This window comes from Mesoplodon bidens (assembly GCF_964165515.1).
Source record: "Mesoplodon bidens genome assembly, chromosome: 9".
Lineage (NCBI taxonomy): Eukaryota > Metazoa > Chordata > Mammalia > Artiodactyla > Ziphiidae > Mesoplodon > Mesoplodon bidens.
Genome location: NC_138166.1, coordinates 46623954 through 46646221, shown reverse-complemented (window position 1 = coordinate 46646221; position 22268 = coordinate 46623954). Strand labels below are relative to the sequence as shown.

General features: G+C 38.6%; 1 protein-coding gene and 1 long non-coding RNA gene across 2 annotated transcripts in view; both read left to right on the top strand.

Annotated features, from left to right (window-relative positions):
* LOC308622455 overlaps window positions 1-22268 on the top strand; it is a 217659-nt gene that overhangs the window by 133527 nt on the left and 61864 nt on the right. The gene's annotated exons all lie outside the window — the stretch shown is intronic.
* Window positions 2247-9669, top strand: LOC308622762 (YTH domain-containing family protein 1-like; the record flags this gene model as incomplete). Its single annotated transcript, XM_081244400.1, has 2 exons — window positions 2247-2256; window positions 8596-9669. The coding sequence occupies 2 exons, from the start codon at window positions 2247-2249 to the stop codon at window positions 9609-9611; spliced, it is 1026 nt and encodes a 341-aa protein (XP_081100526.1). The 3' UTR covers window positions 9612-9669.

Here is a 22268-nt window from a genome sequence, read left to right as displayed (position 1 = left end):
TCAGAAGGCCCTGGGAGACAAGCTAGCCTCATCTGTGTCCTTATAATACCTAGCACATGAAAATAAGTTTGGGGTTGAATTAAATTCAATGGAATTGGAATGGATTCTATCTATTCTAAGGAAGCACTTTTCTAATTTCTGAGTTTCTCATTCCCAAATTTGGTTATACATTTTTAAAGTAAAATTAAGTGACCTAAAACAAATACAGGAAAAAGCCAAAGCTCTAAAATGAGTTTAAACAAATTCTGGGTTTTATTTGAGATTTCAGGAAAAAAGTTCCAGTCCAACACAAACAAAATGTTCTTACCAAATGATAATTAGCCAGATTGATAAGTACATACATGAAACTCCATAAATTGAAGACATTGAATCATATTTAAATGGTCAAATGACAAGGCTTCCATTAAGTTATTATTTAGGAAAAAAGTGTCTATCCTAGCACACCTGTAATATTCTTTAAAAAATACATGATATGGACTTGAAGAGAATGTAGAGATATGAAAACACATTGATTTGTCAGGATGATGGGGTTATAGAAAAATTATTTCTTTATTTACTCTTGTGTTCAATACATTTAGGAAATAAGCTAAAACGAAATGTTTCTATTCATACCGCTACTTACTTTAGTCCTCGAGTATACTGTTCCTTCATGAATACTAGTCCCAAGGGAAGGGTAAGGTTTTGACTAATCAAAATTAGTCACATTTGAAAAGAAAACACAAGAACAACAGAATTCCCCTACCAGATGATTTCCTAATATTCTTAACTAATCAATTTCTAAGATTAGTGGACTTTCCTGTTAGTTTCTTAAGAGGTCTAAGATTCCTATGAACATTTATACCTTTTTAAAAGCATACCTTTGGCATTTTATTCAAACTCCATTCATTACCAGTATGTGCCAGGCGATGGATTCTCATGGATCGTTTTTCCTAGAACTTGCCTCCCACCAAAAGAGCATAAACTATCAGTTGTGGTGTTCCCTAAATATGTGATGATTATCAGGAACACTTTTTGTAGACTTGTTTTGGAAGATTTTATTTAGGCAAGGGCCAGCTATTTGTAATATCCTCTAACTAATTTATCGCAGACAAACTTGTTCTATTTCAAATACCAACCTTAAAGAAGTAGGACTCCTAATAAGCCAAAAACCGTTCCTTGTACTTTGAGAGTCCTTTGGCTTATAATAGCTTGTGGTCTCTGCTCCCATGAAGTTTTGGCAACCCTCACTTAAAAAAAAATCTCAAAAGAAATTCACATCTGGATTCAATTGATTGGACTTTAACCAGCCTCCATTGCAGTATGCAAATAATCGTCCTCCATGGTATGTACTTCATGGCTGATAAAACTGAGGTGTCTTATTCTCAGAGCCCCAAACTTCTTTCTCATTTCCTTCCTTCCTCTGATACCAAAACCTTTCAAACAGACAGATGTCTTCATCCAGAATGCATCTCAAATGTTGGACAATATTGCTGAAAAACGTCAGTGCTGTACTGCAAAACATAAAACAAGCAGATGTGAGATTTCATTAACAAGGTTGCCTCACTGTGAGGCAAACGGACTCCTTCCAACCATCTCCATAAGAGCAGACTTAGAATATTGCCACAACTCTCTCCACATCTCTGTTTTCCTCACTTAATTCCTCTCACTTTTATACTGACCCATGCTCTCTCCACCTCCCACTCACCCACCTGTCCACAACATCCGAAGTCCCCTTGTTTTTGCAAATCTAAAGGTCATTCATCTCTTCCCTTCTTTCAGCTCTTCACTGCTGTCTATATTTTGTTTCAATGACTTGCTTATTTTTCATGATCTCTCTTAAGATGTCTAAAACATGGAGGATACCCAAAGAAAGTAAAGTAAAAATTTTGGCATGCCCAAATTTCCAGACTACCCAGTAATCTGAATTTCCTAAAATCTGGAGGCAGATGCTTCTAATACTAAACTTGAGAACTTGAGGACAGCCAATCAACATGATTATATATTATATATCCTTAATTTCAATTCTAGATGTGAAGCAATATGCCTTCACAAATGTTCCCGTCGATGGTCTCTGCATTGGATGCTAGTCCATTTGAGAATTCAAACTTAGATATATCATCCTATTAGTTTCTCTGACATTTATCCCCACCCCCACACCCCCAATTTCAATTCCATGTGAATTTAACACAGGTGCAGACTCAGGCTTAACATAAGGGAGCAATTTTCTGATTCATTCGTGTAAGACCCCGAGGGAAAGGGAGAACAAGATGTACCAAGGTAATATTGTATTGTTAAAAAATTAACTTAGCTTCTTTTTCTACTGAGGCAAAACTACCCACATCCAAATGCTTAGATATGTAAATTAAGTCTCACATACAGTTCTTGTCTTAGTCATAGTGTGGTAGCATTTTGAAAACTCATTCTCAAGAAAATAATTTTAAGGGACTATAGATAGATGATTATTTTAATGGGATTTTGGGGGGAGAAATCCATATACATTGTTGTTTCAGTTCTGCTGGGGGCAGGGATGCAACAGCAAAAAATAAAGTGGTCCCTCCCCCCAGTCACACTGCTCTGCAAAAGCCACTCTTGTTCTGAAAGGAAATGGCATGTTGAAACATTTTTTATTATTATTTATAAAAATTCTTAGGTTTTATTAGTCCAGGGCTCAGTGAGTCTTCTAGCTGAACTGTACAGTTATTCAGTGCCTAGGAGCAGAATGGAGGGAGAAACTAATTAGCATAGTTCTTACATCACCACCAGAAATTCTTTATTTGCCTTCAGGATCCACATTGCCATGTGCTGATCAATATGACAAGGTCAGTAACCCTGTTTTTGTAACAATGAATGCTAACAAACTCAGGCCTCACACACATTGTCATTGTTTAACAGGGTCAGCTGAGTTAACTGAGAGCATTATGCATGTACAGTGCCAAGAAGACCCCATCAACAGTCAAATATACAGTGTTATCATTTTAGCATAAGTAGTGGAGCAACAGATTGCCCAGCTGTGAGCAAGTCAGATTTATCCAAAGATTCTGCACCAACAGTTGAGCCATAAGAAGGATTTATACCATGGCACAGGGGCACTGGACAGGGAAATGGGAGACACGGGTGCTAGTCTTGCCTCTGCCACTTCTCCTCTGAAGGCTCAGTTTACACAGTAATAGGATGAGAAGTCAGACCAGATGACTTTGAAAGCCTCTTTATGCCCCCAAGGCTATGATTCTAAGGCAGTGTACAGGATAAATGCATTGCCATTATGAATTTCAATGGAAACATAGTTTTGATACAGTATGTTTTGTACTGAGTTTCTATTTTTATTACTTTGGCATTTGGCAGAGAGATAAAGAAACTGAATTCCAGCAAGTCTGGTTACCTCAGGTGGCATATGTGCAGGAACTCAGAAGTCTGTACAAGATGAATCATGTGATGACTGATATGTGCTCCTTAGGCCTTGCAACATCATCAGCCCATAATACGATCTACTTATCACTTTGTTTCTGAGAAATTCTGTTTAGATGTCCAGTGGGAGTGTGTGACTCCCTTTAGAATACCAGGGAAATAAACATTGTTTAATCCGTTTTTCCATATTGAGAAATGGAGTTGATTCCAGTTAAGTCAATATTAGGATACTTTTAAGGCTTAACCAACAATTTTATCATTTTTGTTATTAAAATTTGCTTTTTTAATGTTATCACACACACAGAAACAATTCATAAATATCAAATAAATATTAAGACAGAGTGGAACTGTAACAATTGCCTAGAAAGAAGAAAACCCAATATTCTATAAACAAGTAACAAGGTTCTTTTGGTGGAAGAAGGGAAAACAAGGATAAAAGAAAAACTGTCTGGGGCATCCCTGGTGGCACAGTGGTTGAGAGACCGCCTGCCGATGCAGGGGACACGGGTTCGTGCCCAGGTCCGGGAAGATCCCACATGCCGCAGAGCGGCTGGGTCCATGAGCCATGGCCACTGAGCCTGCGCGTCTGGAGCCTGTGGTCCGCAACGGGAGAGGCCGCAACAGTGAGAGGCCCGCGTACCGCAAAAAAAAAAAAAAAAAAAAAAAGAAAGAAAAAAGAAAAACTGTCTAATGGAAAAGTACCATAAAGTATTGTAGATTGACATATATATAAGACAAAAAATATGAAGGAAGGAGTGTTGCTTTTAAATCCATTTTAGTATAAATAGACATCTTTAGAAAACTATTTTTAATGCAAATTGTTCTACTGTTATAGTACAAACTTCCTTTGCATATCGTATTGCTTAAACTATGTCTTTTCAACCTTAATTTTTTATAATAAATTGTAAATGTTTGGGCCTTTAAAATGCTTGCTGCAGTGTTATTATTCTGCAGCAAAACATCTTTCAGATGTGCAACACTATTTTACAATAAATCCCTTAAGATGAATATAGTTGCTGGAGTCCCTTGAAATTTATGGCATTTAAGACTGTTTCTTCAGTGCGGGGGCTCTTCAAGGGAATTTTTGACTGCTGATGCAAACGTTAGTAAGCAATGCACTTGTTTGGTTAAGACTTTTAGCCTTGACCTCCAGCTTTAAACCCTTGTCCTTTATTAATCACGTGTTTCCTGAATGAAAGAGAATATTTTCGGAGGGGGAAAATTGTTCTGGGACTGAAGGAGTGTTATATACCAAACAGACATGCCCAGATGACAAATAACCCCTGCATGATAGCCAAGGTTCATCCAGCTGGTCGGCCCCATATTTTGTGATTGATGGTGTTGATGTTCTAAATAGGCCTAAGATGTGCCAAGTATAAGAGCCATAACAAAGTCCTTCAGATTTATACTGTAGATAGAAGGAGGAAGTGAGAAGGCATGTTCCCAGCACATGGCAATTCTAAGAATGGTGTCATGATTACAAGTAACCTTGCAGAGTTTGTCTGGTTTCTTTCGAAATTAAACAAAAACTATTTGCTGGTCAGGAATGAGTAGGGTCACGTAAGGTCTGTCTGAACCTTACGATTACTAAAATATTTCTCTGTATCTGGACACCTCCTGAAACTAGGATGACATTGGAATCCATTGTAGGGATTAATACACTGATTTTTCCTTTGCCTTTTGAGGCTTCTGAGAAAATAAGAACAGTTCTTTGCTTTAAAAGAAAGAAAGAAAGAAAAGAAAAAGAAAGTGGCACCATGACATATATTGAAGTCATTAAATATTTAAAGTAAAAAACCTTAAAGGTTATTTAACTTAATCCTACTCTCCTTACATTTAGGAAAATGGGATGTTTTTATTTTAATTTAATTAATTTATTTTTTATACAGCAGGTTCTTATTAGCTATCTGTTTTATACATATTAGTGTATACATATCAATCCCAATCTCCCAATTCATCCCCACCACCACCACAACCCTCCCCCTGCTTTCCCCCCTTGGTGTCCACATGTTTGTTCTCTACATCTGTGTTTCTATTTCTGCCTTGCAAACCGGTTCATCTGTACCATTTTTTTAGATTCCACACATATGCATTAATACATGATATTTGTTTTTCTCTTTCTGACTTACTTCACTCTACATGATAGTCTCTAGGTCCATCCACGTCTCTACAAATGACCCAACTACATTTGTCTTTATGTCTGAGTAATAGTCCATTGTATCTATGTACCACATCTTCTTTACCCATTCATCTGTCGATGGGCATTTAGGTTGCTTCCATGACCTGGCTCTTGTAAAGAGTGCTGCAGTGAACATTGGGGTACATGTGTCTTTTTTTTTTTTTTTTTTGCGGTACGCAGGCCTCTCACTGTTGTGGCCTCTCCCGTTGTGGAGCACAGGCTCTGGACACACGGGCTCAGCGGCCATGGCTCACGGGCCCAGCTGCTCCGCGGCATGTGGGATCTTCCTGGACCGGGGCACAAACCCGTGTCCCCTGCATCGGCAGGCGGACCCTCAACCACTGCGCCACCAGGGAAGCCCCATGTGTCTTTTTGAATTATGGTTTTCTCAGGGTATATGCCCAGTAGTGGGATTGATGGATCATATGGTAGCTCTATATTTACTTTTTTAAGGAACCTCCATACTGTTCTCCACAGTGGCTGTATCAATTTATATTCCCACCAACAGTGCAAGAGGGTTCCCTTTTCTTCACACGCTCTCCAGCATTTGTTGTTAGTAGATTTTCTGATGATGCCCATTCTAAGAGGTGTGAGGTGATAACTCATTGTAGTTTTGATTTGCATTTCTCTAATAATTATTGATGTTGAGCATTCTTTCATGTGTTTGTTGGCAATCTGTGTATCTTCTTTGGAGAAATGTCTATTTATGTCTTCTGCCCATTTTTTGGATTGGGTTGTTTGGTTTTTTGATATTGAGCTGCATGAGCTGCTTGTAAATTTTGGAGATTAATACTTTGTCAGTTGCTTCATTTGCAGATATTTTCTCCCATTCTGAGGGTTTTCTTTTCATCTTGTTTATGGTTTCCTTTGCTGTGCAAAAGCTTTGAAGTTTCACTAGGTCCCATTTGTTTATTTTTGTTTTTATTTCCATTTCTCTAGGAGATGGGTCAAACAGGATCTTGCTGTGTCATAGAATGTTCTGCCTATGTTTTCCTCTAAGAGTTTGATAGTGTCCAGTCTTACATTATGTCTTTAATCCATTTTGAGTTTATTTTTGTGTATGGTGTTAAGGAGTGTTCTAATTTCATTCTTCAACATGTAGCTGTCCAGTTTTCCCAGCACCACTTGTTGAAGAGAGTGTCTTTTCTGCATTGTATATCCTTGCCTCCTTGTCATAGATTAGGTGACCATAGGTGCATGGGTTTATCTCTGGGCTTTCTGTCCTGTTCCATTGATCTATACTTCTGTTTTTGTGCCAGTAGCATATTGCCTTGATTACTGTAGCTTTGTAGTATAGTCTGAAGTCCCCACTGCCCCGAGGAGCATATTCTTTTTTATTGTCCCAGAAGAGATAATTATGGAAGTTTAGATGTGTGACTGCATATGGATTTTAAATAAATTATTATGACATTAACAAAAAAAAAGAATTGTTTATAAATGCCTTAAAAAATAAACAACACGAAGTTCTTATGACTCTCCCTGATTTAAAAACATCCCATTTTCCTGAGCACTGGAGCCTACAGGCTCTTTGGTATGGCTAATTGCAGACCCTGGGTGGGCTCACACCAAGGAATACTTCCCAGAACTTCTGCTGCCAGTGTCCTTGTCCCCACAGTGAGGCACAGCCACCCCACCCCCCACCTCTGCAGGAGACCCTCCAACACTACAAGGAACTTAGGATAAGAAAATTAAAGTTTCAATGTGAAGAAGGCAGACAGCAGAAGCAAGAAGAACTACAATCCTGCAGTGTGTGGAATGAAAACCACATTCACAGAAAGATAGACAAAATGAAAAGGCAGAGGACTATGTACCAGATGAAGGAACAAGATAAACCCCCAGAAAAACAACTAAATGAAGTGGAGATAGGCAACCTTCCAGAAACAGAATTCAGAATAATGATAGTGAAGATGATCCAGGACCTCAGAAAGAGAATGGAGGCAAACATCGAGAAGATGCAAGAAATGTTTAACAAAGACCTGGAAGAATTAAAGAACAAACATCTAGAAGAATTAAAGAACAAACAACAGAGATGAACAATACAATAACTGAAAGGAAAACTATACTAGAAGGAATCAATAGCAGAATAACTGAGGAAGAAGAACGAATACGTGACCTGCAAGACAGAATGGTGGAATTCACTGCCACAGAAGAGAATAAAGAAAAAAGAATGAAAAGAAATGAAGACAGCCTAAGAGACCTCTGGGACAACATTAAACGCAACAACATTCACATTATAGGGGTCCCAGAAGGAGAAGAGAGAGAGAAAGGACCCGAAAAAATATTTGAAGAGATTATAGTCGAAAACTTCCCTAACATGGGAAAGGAAATAGCCACCCAAGTCCAGGACGTGCAGAGAGTCCCAGGCAGGATAAACCCAAGGGGAAACATGCCAAGACACATAGTAATCAAACTGACAAAAACTAAAGACAAAGAAAAATTATTGAAAGCAACAAGGGAAAAATGACAAATAACATACAAGGGAACTCCCATAAGGATAACAGCTGATTTCTCAGCAGAAACTCTACAAGCCAGAAGGCAGTGGCATGATATACTTAAAGTGATGAAAGGGAAGAACCTACAACCGAGATTACTCTACCCAGCAAGGATCTCATTCATATTCGACAGAGAAATCAAAAGCTTTACAGACAAGCAAAAGCTAAGAGAATTCAGCACCACCAAACCAGCTCTACAACAAATGCTAAATGAACTTCTCTAAGTGGGAAACACAAGAGAAGAAAAGGATCTACAAAAACAAACCCAAAACAATTAAGAAAATGGCAATAGGAACATACATATGGATAATTACCTTAAATGTGAATGGATTAAATACTCCAACTAAAAGACACAGGCTTGCTGAATGGATACAGAAATAAGACCCATATATATGCTATCTACAAGAGACCCACTTCAGACCTAGGGACACAAAGAGACTGAAAGAGAGGGGATGGAAAAAGATAATCCATGCAAATGGAAATCAAAAGAAAGCTGTAGTAGCAATACTCATATCAGATAAAATAGACTTTAAAATAAAGAGCGTTACAAGACACAAGGAAGGACACTACATAACGATCAAGGGATCAATCCAAAGCCCGCCAAACTGCAGCCGAAGATGAAGGTGGAGAGGGGGTCCGCCGTCAGGGGCTCACTGCCTCCTTCGCCCATAAAGCATAACATGGACATTGGCACCTGGAACAACAAGGGGCCCTTGCCCAAGGCCCCGGCTCCGCAGCCCCAGTCGGCCCCCCAGGCGGCCCCCCAACCTCAGCTGGCTGTGCAGTCCCTTCCCACCCAGCCTCCCCCTCTGGCCCCACCACAGCATCCGGGCCCCCAGCAGCCACTCCAGACCCGCTGGGTCGCCCCTCCCAACAGAAGCACAGCATTCGGACAGAGCAGGGGAACCAGCGGCGACAGTAACTGTCCTGGGAGCACCCAGCCCAGCGCCGCCCTGGGCCCAGAGTCCCACCCCGTCCTAGAAAAACTGAAAGCTGCCCACAGCTACAACCCCAAGGAGTTTGACTGGAACCTGAAGAGCGGGCGCGTGTTCATCATCAAGAGCTACTCAGAGGATGACGTGCACTGCTCCATCAAGTACTCCCTCTGGTGTAGCACGGAGCATGGCAACCGGCGCCTGGACAGCGCCTTCCGCACCCTTGGCAGCAAGGGGCCCGTCTACCTGCTCTTCAGCATCAACGGCAGCAGCCACTTCTGCGGGGTGGCTGAGATGAAGTCACCCATGGACTACGGCACCAGCGCCGGGGTCTGGTCCCAGGACAAGTGGAAGGGCAAGTTCGACATGAAGTGGATCTTTGTCAAGGACATGCCCAACAACCAGCTCTGGCACATCCGGCTGGAGAACAATGACAACAAGCCGGTCACCAACTCTCTTGACACCCAAGAGGTGCCCCTGGAGAAGGCGAAGCAAGTGCTGAAGATCATCGCCTCGTACAAGCACACCACCTCCATCTTCGACGACTTCTCGCGCTATGAGAAGCGCCAGGAGGAGGAGGAGGTGGTGCGCAAGGAACGGCAGAATCGAAACAAGCAGTGAGGACGAAGCAGGTTCTGTACCGCCAGACGCGGGGCTGGCGCGGTTGGAGAGTGTGTGCTTGCTACTGTCTCTTGGCATTGGCTCTGGCTGGCCTCGTGCAGGGCTTGACTGCTCGCATCTTTACGTTCTTTGTAGTTTATTTTTACCCTGAGAAAACCATAATTCAAAAAGAGACGTACCACAATGTTCACTGCAGCTCCATTTACAATAGCCAGGACATGGAAGCAACCTAAGTGTCCATCAACAGAGAATATGGCACATATATACAATGGAATATGACTCAGCCATAAAAAGAAACAAAATTGAGTTATTTGTAGTGAGGTGGGTGGACCTAGAGTCTGTCATACAGAGTGAAGTAAGCCAGAAAGAGAAAAACAAATACTGTATGCTAACACATGTATATGGAATCTAAAAAACAACCCAAAAAGTGGTCATGAAGAACCTAGGGGCAAAGAGGGAATAAAGACGCAGACCTACTAGAGAGAATGGACTTGAGGATACGGGGAAGGGGAAGGGTAAGATGGGACAAAGTGAGAGAGTGGCATGGACATATATACACTACCAAATGTAAAATAGATAGCTAGTGGGAAGCAGCCACATAGCACAGGGAGATCAGCTCGGTGCTTTGTGACCACCTAGAGGGGTGGGATAGGGAGGGTGGGAGGGAGACGCAAGAGGGAAGAGATACGGGGATATATGTATACGTATAGCTGATTCACTTTGTTATACAGCAGAAACTAACACACCATTGTAAAGCAATTATACTCCAATAAAGATGTTAAAAAAAAAAAGAAAGAATATGCTCCTGTTAAACACTTCCCTTTGGTTATAAACAATTCTTTAAAAGCAGATAACATACGGAAAAGCCAAAAAGTCATATTTGAGCTTTTCAAGAAGAGGCACAATGATAACACTTCCCATTTTAAAATGAATATTAAATAGAACTCATATGCATAGGAAGTTGATACTGTTATTTTATGAGTCTTTCATTAGTAAGAGTTCATATCCTCATGTTTATGTAGCAGTTATTTTTGTGAACCTTCAGAGCACCGAGGAAGCAGATCCCAGTAAACTATCCCCCATTCCTCACCTCCTGTATATTTGCTAAATTGATTCCATTGGATGCTTTAAGGAACAGTTCTAAGAAACTTATTCCTGAGATTGATGTAAGCATGTTGGTCAGGACAATTTCTATGCAGACTCTTAGAGAAACTTCTTTCTAGTCTTAGTATGTGAAATAGTTGTGCTTCTCTGAGACAGTGTATTTACATTTATCATAAGGACCCTGAGGTGCACATAACTCAGTGCATTCCTTCTTTGCATTGGCCATTAAAAAGCGTGGAACCTAATTTGAAACCTATCTTTCACAATAAAATAGGGCTCAACAGTGCACTTTTTAGTTTCTAGTTCATTCCTGGGCTCATTAGCTGGTCCTGTCTTTTCTTTTCATTGTGGTTTTCTCACTAAATTGTGTTATCTTGCTGTATCTATCTTTGTGATCCTCAAGTTTTCTGGGAACAAAATAAGACTGTTAATTAATTAATGTTTTGATTCCTTGTGAGAAAATGTTTTTCCCTATCACCTTTTACAAATTCTAGAAGACTTTATAAATGGGAAAACTATAAAATACAAAGTTTGTTGAATGGACATAAGTAGTACTATGGCTTAATATGACAGAATATTTAAGATCAGAATTGTCAACTAATCAGATCATATGAGGCTTATATTATTATTAATGTTAGAAATCTATTTCCCAACTGAGGATGGGTTTATCAGTCAGGGAAGCCAGTTAGATTCTGTTACCTGATACTTATATTTATGTATAATTGGGTATGACTACATCTAGAAACCTAAGGTTGATAAAATACTATATACCAGTGAAGAAAATTAAATCATGATGTTTTCATTATGTTTTTATGACTCCTATATCAACAATATTTGCTATAACATTAGCAAAAGTGTTCAAGAGACCAGGTAAATTATAATCATTTATTATGAAATCAGAAATCAACTGGTGATATGACAAATTTTCAATGGCACAACTTTTTAAGTGCTGCTGAATTGCCAGTTCTGAAAAATATTCAACAGATACATGTAGAATCACCTAATTTGCCAAGATCAGACTTTGATGAGTTTTAGTTACTATTGTTAATATAATTTAGAAAATCTTTAAACCTGCAAGTCATGGGACATTATCTCAGGGAAAACCTCCATAGTTTTAAGGATGAAATTCTCCTCCTGACTTAAAGGAACAAAAGTTTTCCTCTCTATTGTAGTTTTGAAAAATAGAGTGCTACAGTACTCCTTGGTTTTGTTTTTATCTTTGGCACGTTGTTGTTTCTGTTATCAATATAGTTGTTATGTTTTAAAGTGCTTTATATTTGCCCATTAGCCTTCACTGCAGCTTTCCAAGGCTGGGGAATATCTAGTTTCTTACGTCTAGTTAACAAATAAGTAAACCAAGGCACACATTTAGATTCTTTTTCACCCATTACATAGCAAGTATGGAGTATAGCTAAGAATAAAGTCTGTGATCACATGACTTAAGATGATTGGCTGCACCACCAGCTCATGTCTCCATGAGAGATGTGGCCAGTAATGGTCAATGAGATCTAGCAACATAAATATGTAGGGATATGACCAACAGAAGAATTCTACTCCAAGCTCTATTCTGACTGGAGAAATTTCACATCTCTAAATTAACTTCAGATGATTTTTAATACAGATAAAAGTAAAAATAATGTCCCGAGAAACCAATGCTGTCATTTGCTAAAAAAATCCTCCCACTGACAAGATTGTGAATTTAGTCGGTTTGTCACAGTACAACCTGTAGTTCCAATAGAGTCCTAAGCTTTTCCACCTCTACATAGAATTTTAGCTGCTATAATCAGAGTTTGCTCAGTTCAGATATTTATTTTCAGCAATAGATGACTTCGCTATGAAGACAGCAAAAGTGCCTATCCTAAGGAATAATAATTATGCATATGCTATAATATACATGTATACAATATATGTATATACACATATATTTATGAATAATTATTTTCAGACACTTTACTTCAAATGAGATTCTGATGATTCCAGTCCTCCTATCTGCAGAGGAAGTTGTAAAACTTTTAGCTAGGAGTGGTTAATGGGAGACCCTGGGATTGGGTTCTCTTTTCCTCTGGTTCTGCTGCTTTCTTTCTTATATCAGGGCTCTTGTAACTATTGCTCAGTCATTGAAGCTGCAGTTGCTCCAAGTTCCCTTGAAACAGGGATTATATTATCTATTAATAGTATTTTAAGGATGTTTGCTTCTTCCCAACTTCCTCAGGAAAATTTCGTCGCGGTTACATAAGAGGCTGGGAATGCCTGCTCTCTTATTTTTTGCCTTAACTTTGCTCAGAGCACTGCTGTAACCACTTCCCTCTGTGTTCTCCCTGTGCAAAATAGATGAGGATCTATTTCGTACCTTGGGGGGAGGGGGGAGGGGAGTAGTTTGTAGAAGAGAACTAAAATTCCACAAGTACACATCATGATCCCACCCCACTGTCATTTTAAATAAACACTATATCATGTTACCTCCTCTTTAACAACATTAAATATGCATGGACTGGAGGACTCATCAGTATTCCAGATTAGATTTTATTTTGCTTTAGGGTGAGTCTTTCATTCAAGTTAGTTGTCAGTGTTGATGGAGTCGTTTCCACTATACTAAATATCTGCCCACTTATAGTTTCACCGAGACACCTATGAAGTGACCAGTCCTTTAGTTCTGACCACTCCCTCAGGTATCCTCCTCTGTTCCTGGCCTTTTATTTGTTTTCGCTTCCAGTTATAGTGAGTGTACACTGTCTCCCCGACCGCTTTCCTCAGAGACTCTCTACTGATATTCCAAAGGGCCTAAACTTCTATTCTGTCTGTCAAAAATGGTTAATACATGAGTATTAACATCCCTTTTTTTATATAGTAATTGAAAGGTTGCCTGCTGTGCACAAGACTCTGTTCTGCTAGCCTGGAACCTGACTGGACACAGCATTTGCCAACCACATGCTGGGAGTGACAGCGCAATGAGATAGCAGGTGAACTCCGTCACCCAACAGGCATTTGCCAGGGTCTGATTTCTGTGATTCAGGCATGTGCCTTTTACAGGCTCTTCATCCAACTGCAAATCTTCCCTTCACTCATCCACTTGTTTGGATTCAGAAGATAGCACTTGGCACAAAGAGACACATTCCCTAATAACGTTTTATTCTTTTCTGTCAACCACCCTCTCTTTAATTCCTTGCATGTGGTGAGCTTACTCGAAGTCCCCTGACTATATACCCTGAGCCCATATCCTTGAATCTTTGTGTCCCTTTTCACCATTATCACTCCAGAGAGATTTTCTTTGTAATCTTGGTCAGCTCTGCAGACTTGTCCTTTGTAATAGTCTGTATTAATATCCTTTCCTTTCTATAGCATCCTGTAGGTTTTCAAAACCTTTTGATTTTTAGCTTTTCTTTTGTGATTTTCTTTATGGTTCCATTTTGCACTTGTTTAGATACTTCCAATCTGATTGAAACATCTGTCAAGTTCAATTTTTTGACCCACTTTCTGCTCAGCTTCTAGGATTCATTTCAGCAGTACACTGTGGTTTATTCATCTTTCTTGACTTTCCCTACAACCTAGACTACTGTAGATGATTTAGTGTCACTTTCTCAGCGTGGTTTTCACAGGCGTTATAGGGCTTAAGAACTCTTGCAAAGGTCTAAGATTCTTGCATCTGTAACTTTTAACTGCCTTAATGAATTTACAAGGGTTTTTCTTCTCTACAGTGAATAAACTTCTCTTGTCCTTTACAGGAACTCTCAGTATCATAATGGTTTCCGTGCTGCTTAGTTTCTTAACCTTCTTTTTGATTAGTTTGTACTAATATTCAATATGCTTAGCTCCTGTTTTAACTCTCCTGCTCTCTATGACTCTAAGATTTTAAATCATCTCCATGGATGATGAGTTTGTATTTCTCCTTCCTCCAAACTGTAGTTTTCATCAACACAATGTCTATTTATGCAAATAGGTAATTTAACGCTGAGCCATAAACCTAAATATTCTTCATCTTGCATGTGTTAAAAACATACAAACCGGGGCTTCCCTGGTGGCACAGTGGTTGAGAGTCCTCCTGCCAATGCAGGGGACACGGGTTCATGCCCCAGTCCGGGAAGATCCCACATGCCGCGAAGCTGCTAGGCCCATGAGCCATGGCTGCTGAGCCTGCGCGTCCGGAGCCTGTGCTCCGCAATGGGAGAGGTCACAACAGTGAGAGGCCTGCGTACTGCAAAAAAACAAAACAAAACAAAACAAAACAAAAACATACAAACCTAAATGTGTAGCTCCTAATTTAACTAATTCAGTTGGAGAACTGCAGGATTTTTTTTCTGTCTTTGAGCCTCTAAAAGATCATTGTTTCCAAATATCTTACATTTTGTGACTTTTCTAAAGTTTAAGCCCATTATTGACTAATGAGGGTAATTGGAATCTCTTTTAACATCCTTGAATGTGTTTATAGACTGTTATTATGTCTCATTTCAGTTTTTTTTTCCGTCTCAAGTGAGTATGCTCAATACGCTGCACCTCCGTTTCCAGAGGCTAACTTATACAAACCCTTTATCAATGTTTTTGTTCTCCTCTGAACTCTGTCCTATTTACTTGTATTTTAAAAACTTTGTTTACATATTCTACCACATTTCCAATAGTTCCAAAGAAAAGTACAGAAGGAATTTAGTGCTTACTCTGCCTCTATTACTTAATCTGCACTTTGTGAGTCGTCAGGAGCCAACTGGACCCCCTCACATCTCATAAGAGCTCAGTGGTAGGTCTGATATCCCAAGGGTACCCTCTGGCACACCTGGTCCCCTTAAACAATGATCTCCTCCAACATGGCTCTGCTTTGCAAGGGAGAGGATATCAGAGTCTGCAGCCCTCCATAGCCCTTTGGTACTAAAGAAGCCACACTGCCGTTAATAACCAGAAAATGACAAAGTTGCTTATGTATTAAGATGGGACCTTAAAATAAGAGTCTTTAGCAGAAGATTTCTTAGTCAGTTGGATGGCCACGTAGGTTGATATTCTCATAAGAAATGAATCTGGAAACATCCCCTCTTCTATCGAATCCTGCTCAGTTAGTTCAGTCACACTGCCTCTACTATTAGGTCCTGGGTTCTCAGAGAGATGGTTTGGATAATTTTGTTAAAGTTGTATTTGTTTTGCCAATGTACAAGAGAATCAGATAAAATTGAATGAAAAAGTGGGAAACATAAGAGGACAAGAAAGATTTTAAAAGAAAAATAGCTAAATATAAGTATAGATATAGATTGCAGCTAACAATAGAGAAGTTAGGTAAAATGTACATCCTCTTTTCAACACTCCCTCCTCTAATAAAACCTTTGGATTTTTTATGAAACCAAGAAGATAAATTTTTTTTTCTAGCAAGAGAGCGCTGCTAAAAGAAGTTACAAAAATTTTTCCCAAAACAATAGCAATTATAATATTAAATTCAATTTCCCAGTATGCTTTAGGAAGCAAACACTAGTCTTTGATTTTCATCCAGAGAGGGGCATTCTCCATGTAAACCTGTGGAGAAATTAGCTTCACATGTTTGTGCCTTCTCTTACCTTATTCTACAAGATTAAGAATTTATTTCCTGCATCATTTTATTGGTTATTTTTATTTATAGTGACATTGGATTTTAAATTCCCAGTGATGCTGTGGATAATGATGTTGCAAAGATTGTACACCTGTCCTCCCATCCTGATTAACAAAGGAATTGGCATGGATCTCTGAGTATAAATTTAGGATCATTTTAGATGGGGAAAGAACCATAATAACTGACAAACTGGTCAATATAACAGATATTTTGCCACTTTAAAAAATGCTTGTAGGGCTTCCCTGGTGGCGCAGTGGTTGAGAGTCCACCTGCCGGTGCAGGGGACACGGGTTCGTGCCCCGGTCCGGGAAGATCCCACATGCCGCGGAGCGGCTGGGTCCGTGAGCCATGGCCGCTGGGCCTGCGCGTCCGGAGCCTGTGCTCCGCAATGGGAGAGGCCACAACAGTGAGGGGCCCGCGTACCACAAAAACAAACAAACAAACAAACAAACAAAATGCTTGTAGAGGGGCATTAGCTGAGGTTGCTGCTGCAGCTACTAGGCTCCTGTTAACTGTGGTGGTACAGGTCCTAGTAGAGTTGATTTATCTGTACTGATTTTCATGAAAGCTTTGGTTTTGGTGAAAGGAGGAAGGTAGAGGTTTTTTGGTGTGAGCATTTCCCATCACTGTCCCAAATCCTGTACATGCTCCCACAGTGATTAAACTCTTTCATGGGCCCAGATCAAATGCTGGCCCTTTTTAGCTTTTACAATCCCTCCTGATTAAGGCCTTGAAGCAAGTTCACAGAGGCTGGGCTGGAGATGTTTGAGAGACACCACCCAGTGATGCATTTGACTGTATTCTTCCCTGCTGAGTCAGCCAGAGTAGCACAGTAAGGCATCCATCTTTGCCTTTCTACAGTACAACCTCCAGGTAAATTTCCTGCATTACTAGGGACACCACGTTCCAAAGGCTGGACCACTATGTCCTTTCCTTACTTGGAAATGTTATTCCTGGTCTCCTAGGAGTTCCAAAGCTTTCTATACCAATTCCCTAAGATCCTGGTGACTTGCCCTAATTATCTCAGATTTGCTGAGAAGTTTATATAGATTATCACTCCCATAAGGATCTTTCAACAAAAAAAAAGAGTGCCACTCCTAAGGAGACTACAAAAAGTGGCTTGCTATTTAGTTGAGGAGGCAAATCAAAGGTTAAAGTAGCAATCCTCTTTCCTTGTGTTTTTTTAGCACTTTGCATATTAAAAAATGCTATTATTTAGCTGATCTCTATTTTGCATCTACAGATACCCTGTGACATAAGTAGGGGCAACAAAATTAATTTTTAGAACTGAAGAAACTGAAGCTCAGAAATATTAAACAGCTTTCCAAAGTTAGCTTCTCATAAACACAGACACAAAAATCCTCACGAGGGCCTCCCTGGTGGCGCAGTGGTTGAGAGTCCGCCTGCCGATGCAGGGGATACGGGTTCGTGCCCCGGTCTGGGAGGATCCCACATGCCGCGGAGCGGCTGGGCCCGTGAGCCATGGCCGCTGGGCCTGCGCGTCCGGAGCCTGTGCTCCGCAACGGGAGAGGCCACAGCAGTGAGAGGCCCACATACCGCAAAAAGAAAAAAAAAAAAAAAATCCTCACGAAAATATTAACAAATCAAATCTATCAATATGTAAACAGAATACTGCAGCATGAACAAGTGGATTTTAAACTGGGAATGCAAGGCTGAAGTTTTAATATTTAAAATCAATCAATGTGATCTACCATATTAATAGTACAAAGAAGAAAACCCACATAATCATATCAATTGATGCAGAAAAGGCATTTGACAAAATTCAACATCAATTTCTGATCAAAATTTTTCAACAAATAGGGACTAGAAGGGAATTTCCTCAACCTGATAAAGGACATGTACAAAAACCTACAGCTAATATCATATTTAATGGTAAAAGACTGAATACTTACCCCCAAGATCAGCAACAAAGCAAGGATGTCAGTGAGCACCACTCATACTGCCACTTGTAATAAGGCAAGAAAAAAATAAAATAAATAAAAGGCATACACATTACAGAAGAGGAAATAAAACTGTTTCTATCCTGAGATGACATGATTATATGAAGATTATAAGATTATAAGAAAATCCCAAAGATTCTAAAAATAAAACAAAACATCTCCTAAAACTAATAAGTGACTTTAACAAGGTTGCAGGATATGAGGTCAGCAGGCAAAAATCAATATATTTTATCTAGTAGCAATGACAATTGGAAACTAAAACTTTAATTTATATAATTTATATATGTATTGACAAATTAAATACATATATGTTTATTATAGCTTCAAGAAAAATGTTGGATTTAAAATGTTTTGTTAAATTTATACCTAAGTATAACATATGACAGAGCCTATATGATGACAATTACAAAAAGCCGATGAAAGGAATCAAAGAAGGCCTACAGTGGTCATGGATTGGAAGAATAAATATACTAACAATGTCTCTACCAAACTGATCTAGGGATTTAATAAAATTCCAGTCAAAATTGCAGCAAGACTTTTTTTAGATATAGAAAAGCTTATTCTAAAAGTTTTTTGGGAAGGCAAAGGACTTAGAACAGCAAAATCAATTTTGAAAAAGAAGAATAAACTGAGGGAATCATATTAACCAATTTTACACCTCACTATATAGCTACAGTAATTATGACAGTGTAGTGTTGATGAAGAGATAAATCACAGACACATAGATCCGTACAACCAAGCAGAGAATGCAGAACTAGATCACACACCAATAAATGGCCAACTGATTTTTGACAAGGTTGCCAGGGCAGTTCAATGGAGAAAGGATAGTGTGTTCAACAAATGGTGTTGGATCAGTTGCATATCCATATGCCCAAAAATGAACCTCAACCTGAACTTCATAGTATATGCAAAAATTAACTCAAACTGCACCAGAGATATAAATGTAAAATGTAAAACTATAAAAATTTTAGAAGATGCTTTTCATGATCAGAGTGTAAGCAATGAGCTCTTGGACCTGACACCAAAAGCATAATCCATAAGGGAAAAAATTAGATAAATCAAACCTCATCAAGGTTTAAAATGTTTGCAATATGTACATGCATCAAATTATCACATTGTACACCTTAAATTTATCAATGTTATATGTCAGTTATATCTCAATAAAGCTGGAGGGGGAAAGTTTTTAAATGTTGTTCTATGAAAGACCCTATTAAAGAGAATGCAAACAACAAGGTGTACAAACCACATATCTGACAAAAGACTAGTATTCAGAATAGATAAAGAACTCTCAAAACTCAACAGAAAAAATAAAGCAATCCAATTAGAAAATGGGAAAAAGACATGTATAGACATTTCACCAAAAAGGATATACAGATGGCAAACAAAAGCACATCAGTAGTGATTAGGTAAATGCAAATTAAAACCACAAGAGATATCACTACATACTTATCAGAATGACTAAAATGAAAAATAGTGAGCACTCTCTGCTGACAATGATGCAGAGAGACTAGATCACTCATATATTGCTGGTGAAAATATAAAGTGTACAGCCACCCTGGAAAGCAGTTTGGTAGTTTCTTAAAAAAGTAAATATGCAACCACTATGTCATCAATCAGTTACACTCTTGGGGGTATTTATCTCAGAGGAATGAAAACTTATCACATAAAAACTGTATACAAATATTCATAATAACTGTGTTCATAATATAATAAAACTGAAAACAACTTAGATGTCCTTCAGTGGGTGAATGGTTAAACAAATTTATAGTACATGCATATCATGGAGTATACCACTCAGCACAAAAAGGAACAAATTATTGATACAAACAACAACTTGGATGAATCTCCAGGGAATTATGTTGAGTGAAAAAAAAGTAAATCTTAACAATTACATATTGTATGATTCTATATTATGTAACATTCTTGAAGTAACAAAATGTATGGAAATAAAGAAGAGATTAGTGGTCATCAGAGTTAAGGAGGAGGTAGGACTGGGAGGGAAGTGGGTAAGGCTACAAAAGGGCCACATGAGAGAGCCTGTGGTGATGGAATAGCTCTGTGTTTTGATTATTTCAATACCAACATTCTGGCTGTATATTGTACAACAGTTTTGCAAGCTGTTACCACTGGCTGACACTAAGTAAAGGGAATATGGGGTTCCTCTGCATTATTTCTTGAAACTGTGTATAAACCTACAATTATCTCAAAATTTTAAATTTAATTTAAAAAAGTGCTTGCTCTGTGGAAGTTGACAGAATGAACAGACAAGCTGGAGACTGGGAGAAAATATTTACAAAACTATATCAAACAACAACTTGTATCCAGAGTATGTAATGAATTTTCAAAGCTCAATGGTAGTACAACAAGCAACTCAATTTTTTTTAAAGTGAGCAAAAGACTTGACTATAAACTTCACCAAAGAGTATATATAAATAACATATAATCACACGAAAAGATGTTCAACATCATTAGCCATTCTAATAGGTGCACAGGGAAATGCAAATTAGGGAATTTGGGAGGCGCAAATGTTAAACCATGATGAACTACTGTTATGCACTTATTAGAATGGCCAAAATAAAAAATACTGACAGCACGAGGTGCTGCTGACAAGAATGTAAAGCAACTAGAACTTTCATATTTTGCTAGTGGGACTGTAACATGGTACAGCCCCTCTGGAAAAGAGTCTGGAAGTTTCTTTTTTAAAATTTTTATTGGAGTATACTTGATTTACAATGTTGTATTAGTTTCTGCTATACAGCAAAGTGAATCAATTATACATATTATATATATCCACTCTTTTTTAGATTCTTTTCCCATATAGATCATTACAGAGTATTGAGTAGAGTTCCCTGTGCCATACAGTAAGTCCTCATTAGTTTTCTGTTTTATATACAGTAGTGTATACATGTCAATCCCAACCTTCCAATTTATCCCTCCCACTCCTTCCCCCCAGTAACCATAAGTTTGTTTTCTACATCTGTGACTCTATTTCTGTTTTGTAAATAAGTTCATTTGTATCATTTTTAATAGGTTCTGCATATAAGCAATATCATATGATATTTATCTTTCTCTGTCTGACTTACTTCACTTATTATGATAATCTCTAGGTCCGTCCATGTTGCTGCAAATGGCATTATTTCATTGTTTTTTTATGGCTGAGTAATATTCCATTGTATATAAGTACCACATCTTCTTTATCCATTCATCTGTCGATGGACATTTAGGTTGCTTCCATGTCTTGGCTCTTGTAAATAGTGCTGCTGTGAACTTTGAGGTGCATGTATCTTTTTGAATTAGAGTTTTCTCTGGATATATGCCCAGGAGGTGGATTGCTGGATCATAGGGTAGTTCTATATTTAGTTTTTTTAAGGAACCTCCGTACTGTTCTCCATAATGGCTGTACCAACTTACATTCCTATCAACAGTGTAAGAGGGTTCCCTTTTCTTCACACCCTCTACAGCATTTATTGTTTGTAGACTTTTTGATGATGTCCATTCTGACTGGTATGAGGTGATACCTCATTGTAGATTTGATTTGCATTCCTCTAATAATTAGTGATGTTGAGCATCTTTTCATGTGCTTTTTGGCCATCTGTATGTCTTCTTTGGAGAAGTGTCTATTTAGATCTTCTGTCCATTTTTTTGATTGTGTTGGCTTTTTTTGATATGAGCTGCATGAGCTGTTTGTATATTTTGGAGATTAATCCCTTGTTGGTTGCTTCCTTTGCAGATATGTTCTCCCATTTTGTGGGTTGTCTTTTTGTTTTGTTTATGGTTTCCTTTGCTGTGCAGAAGACTTTAAGTTTAATAAGGTCCCATTTGTTTATATTTGTTTTTATTTTCATTACTTTAGGAGGTGGATCAAAAAAGTTGTTGTTGCAATTTATGTCAAAGTGTGTTCTGCCTATGTCTTCCTCTAAGAGTTTTACAGTGTCCGGCCTTACATTTAGGTCTTAGGTGCATTTCGAGTTTATTTTTGTGTATGGTGTTAGGGAGTGTTCTAATTTCATTTTTTTTACATGTAGCTGT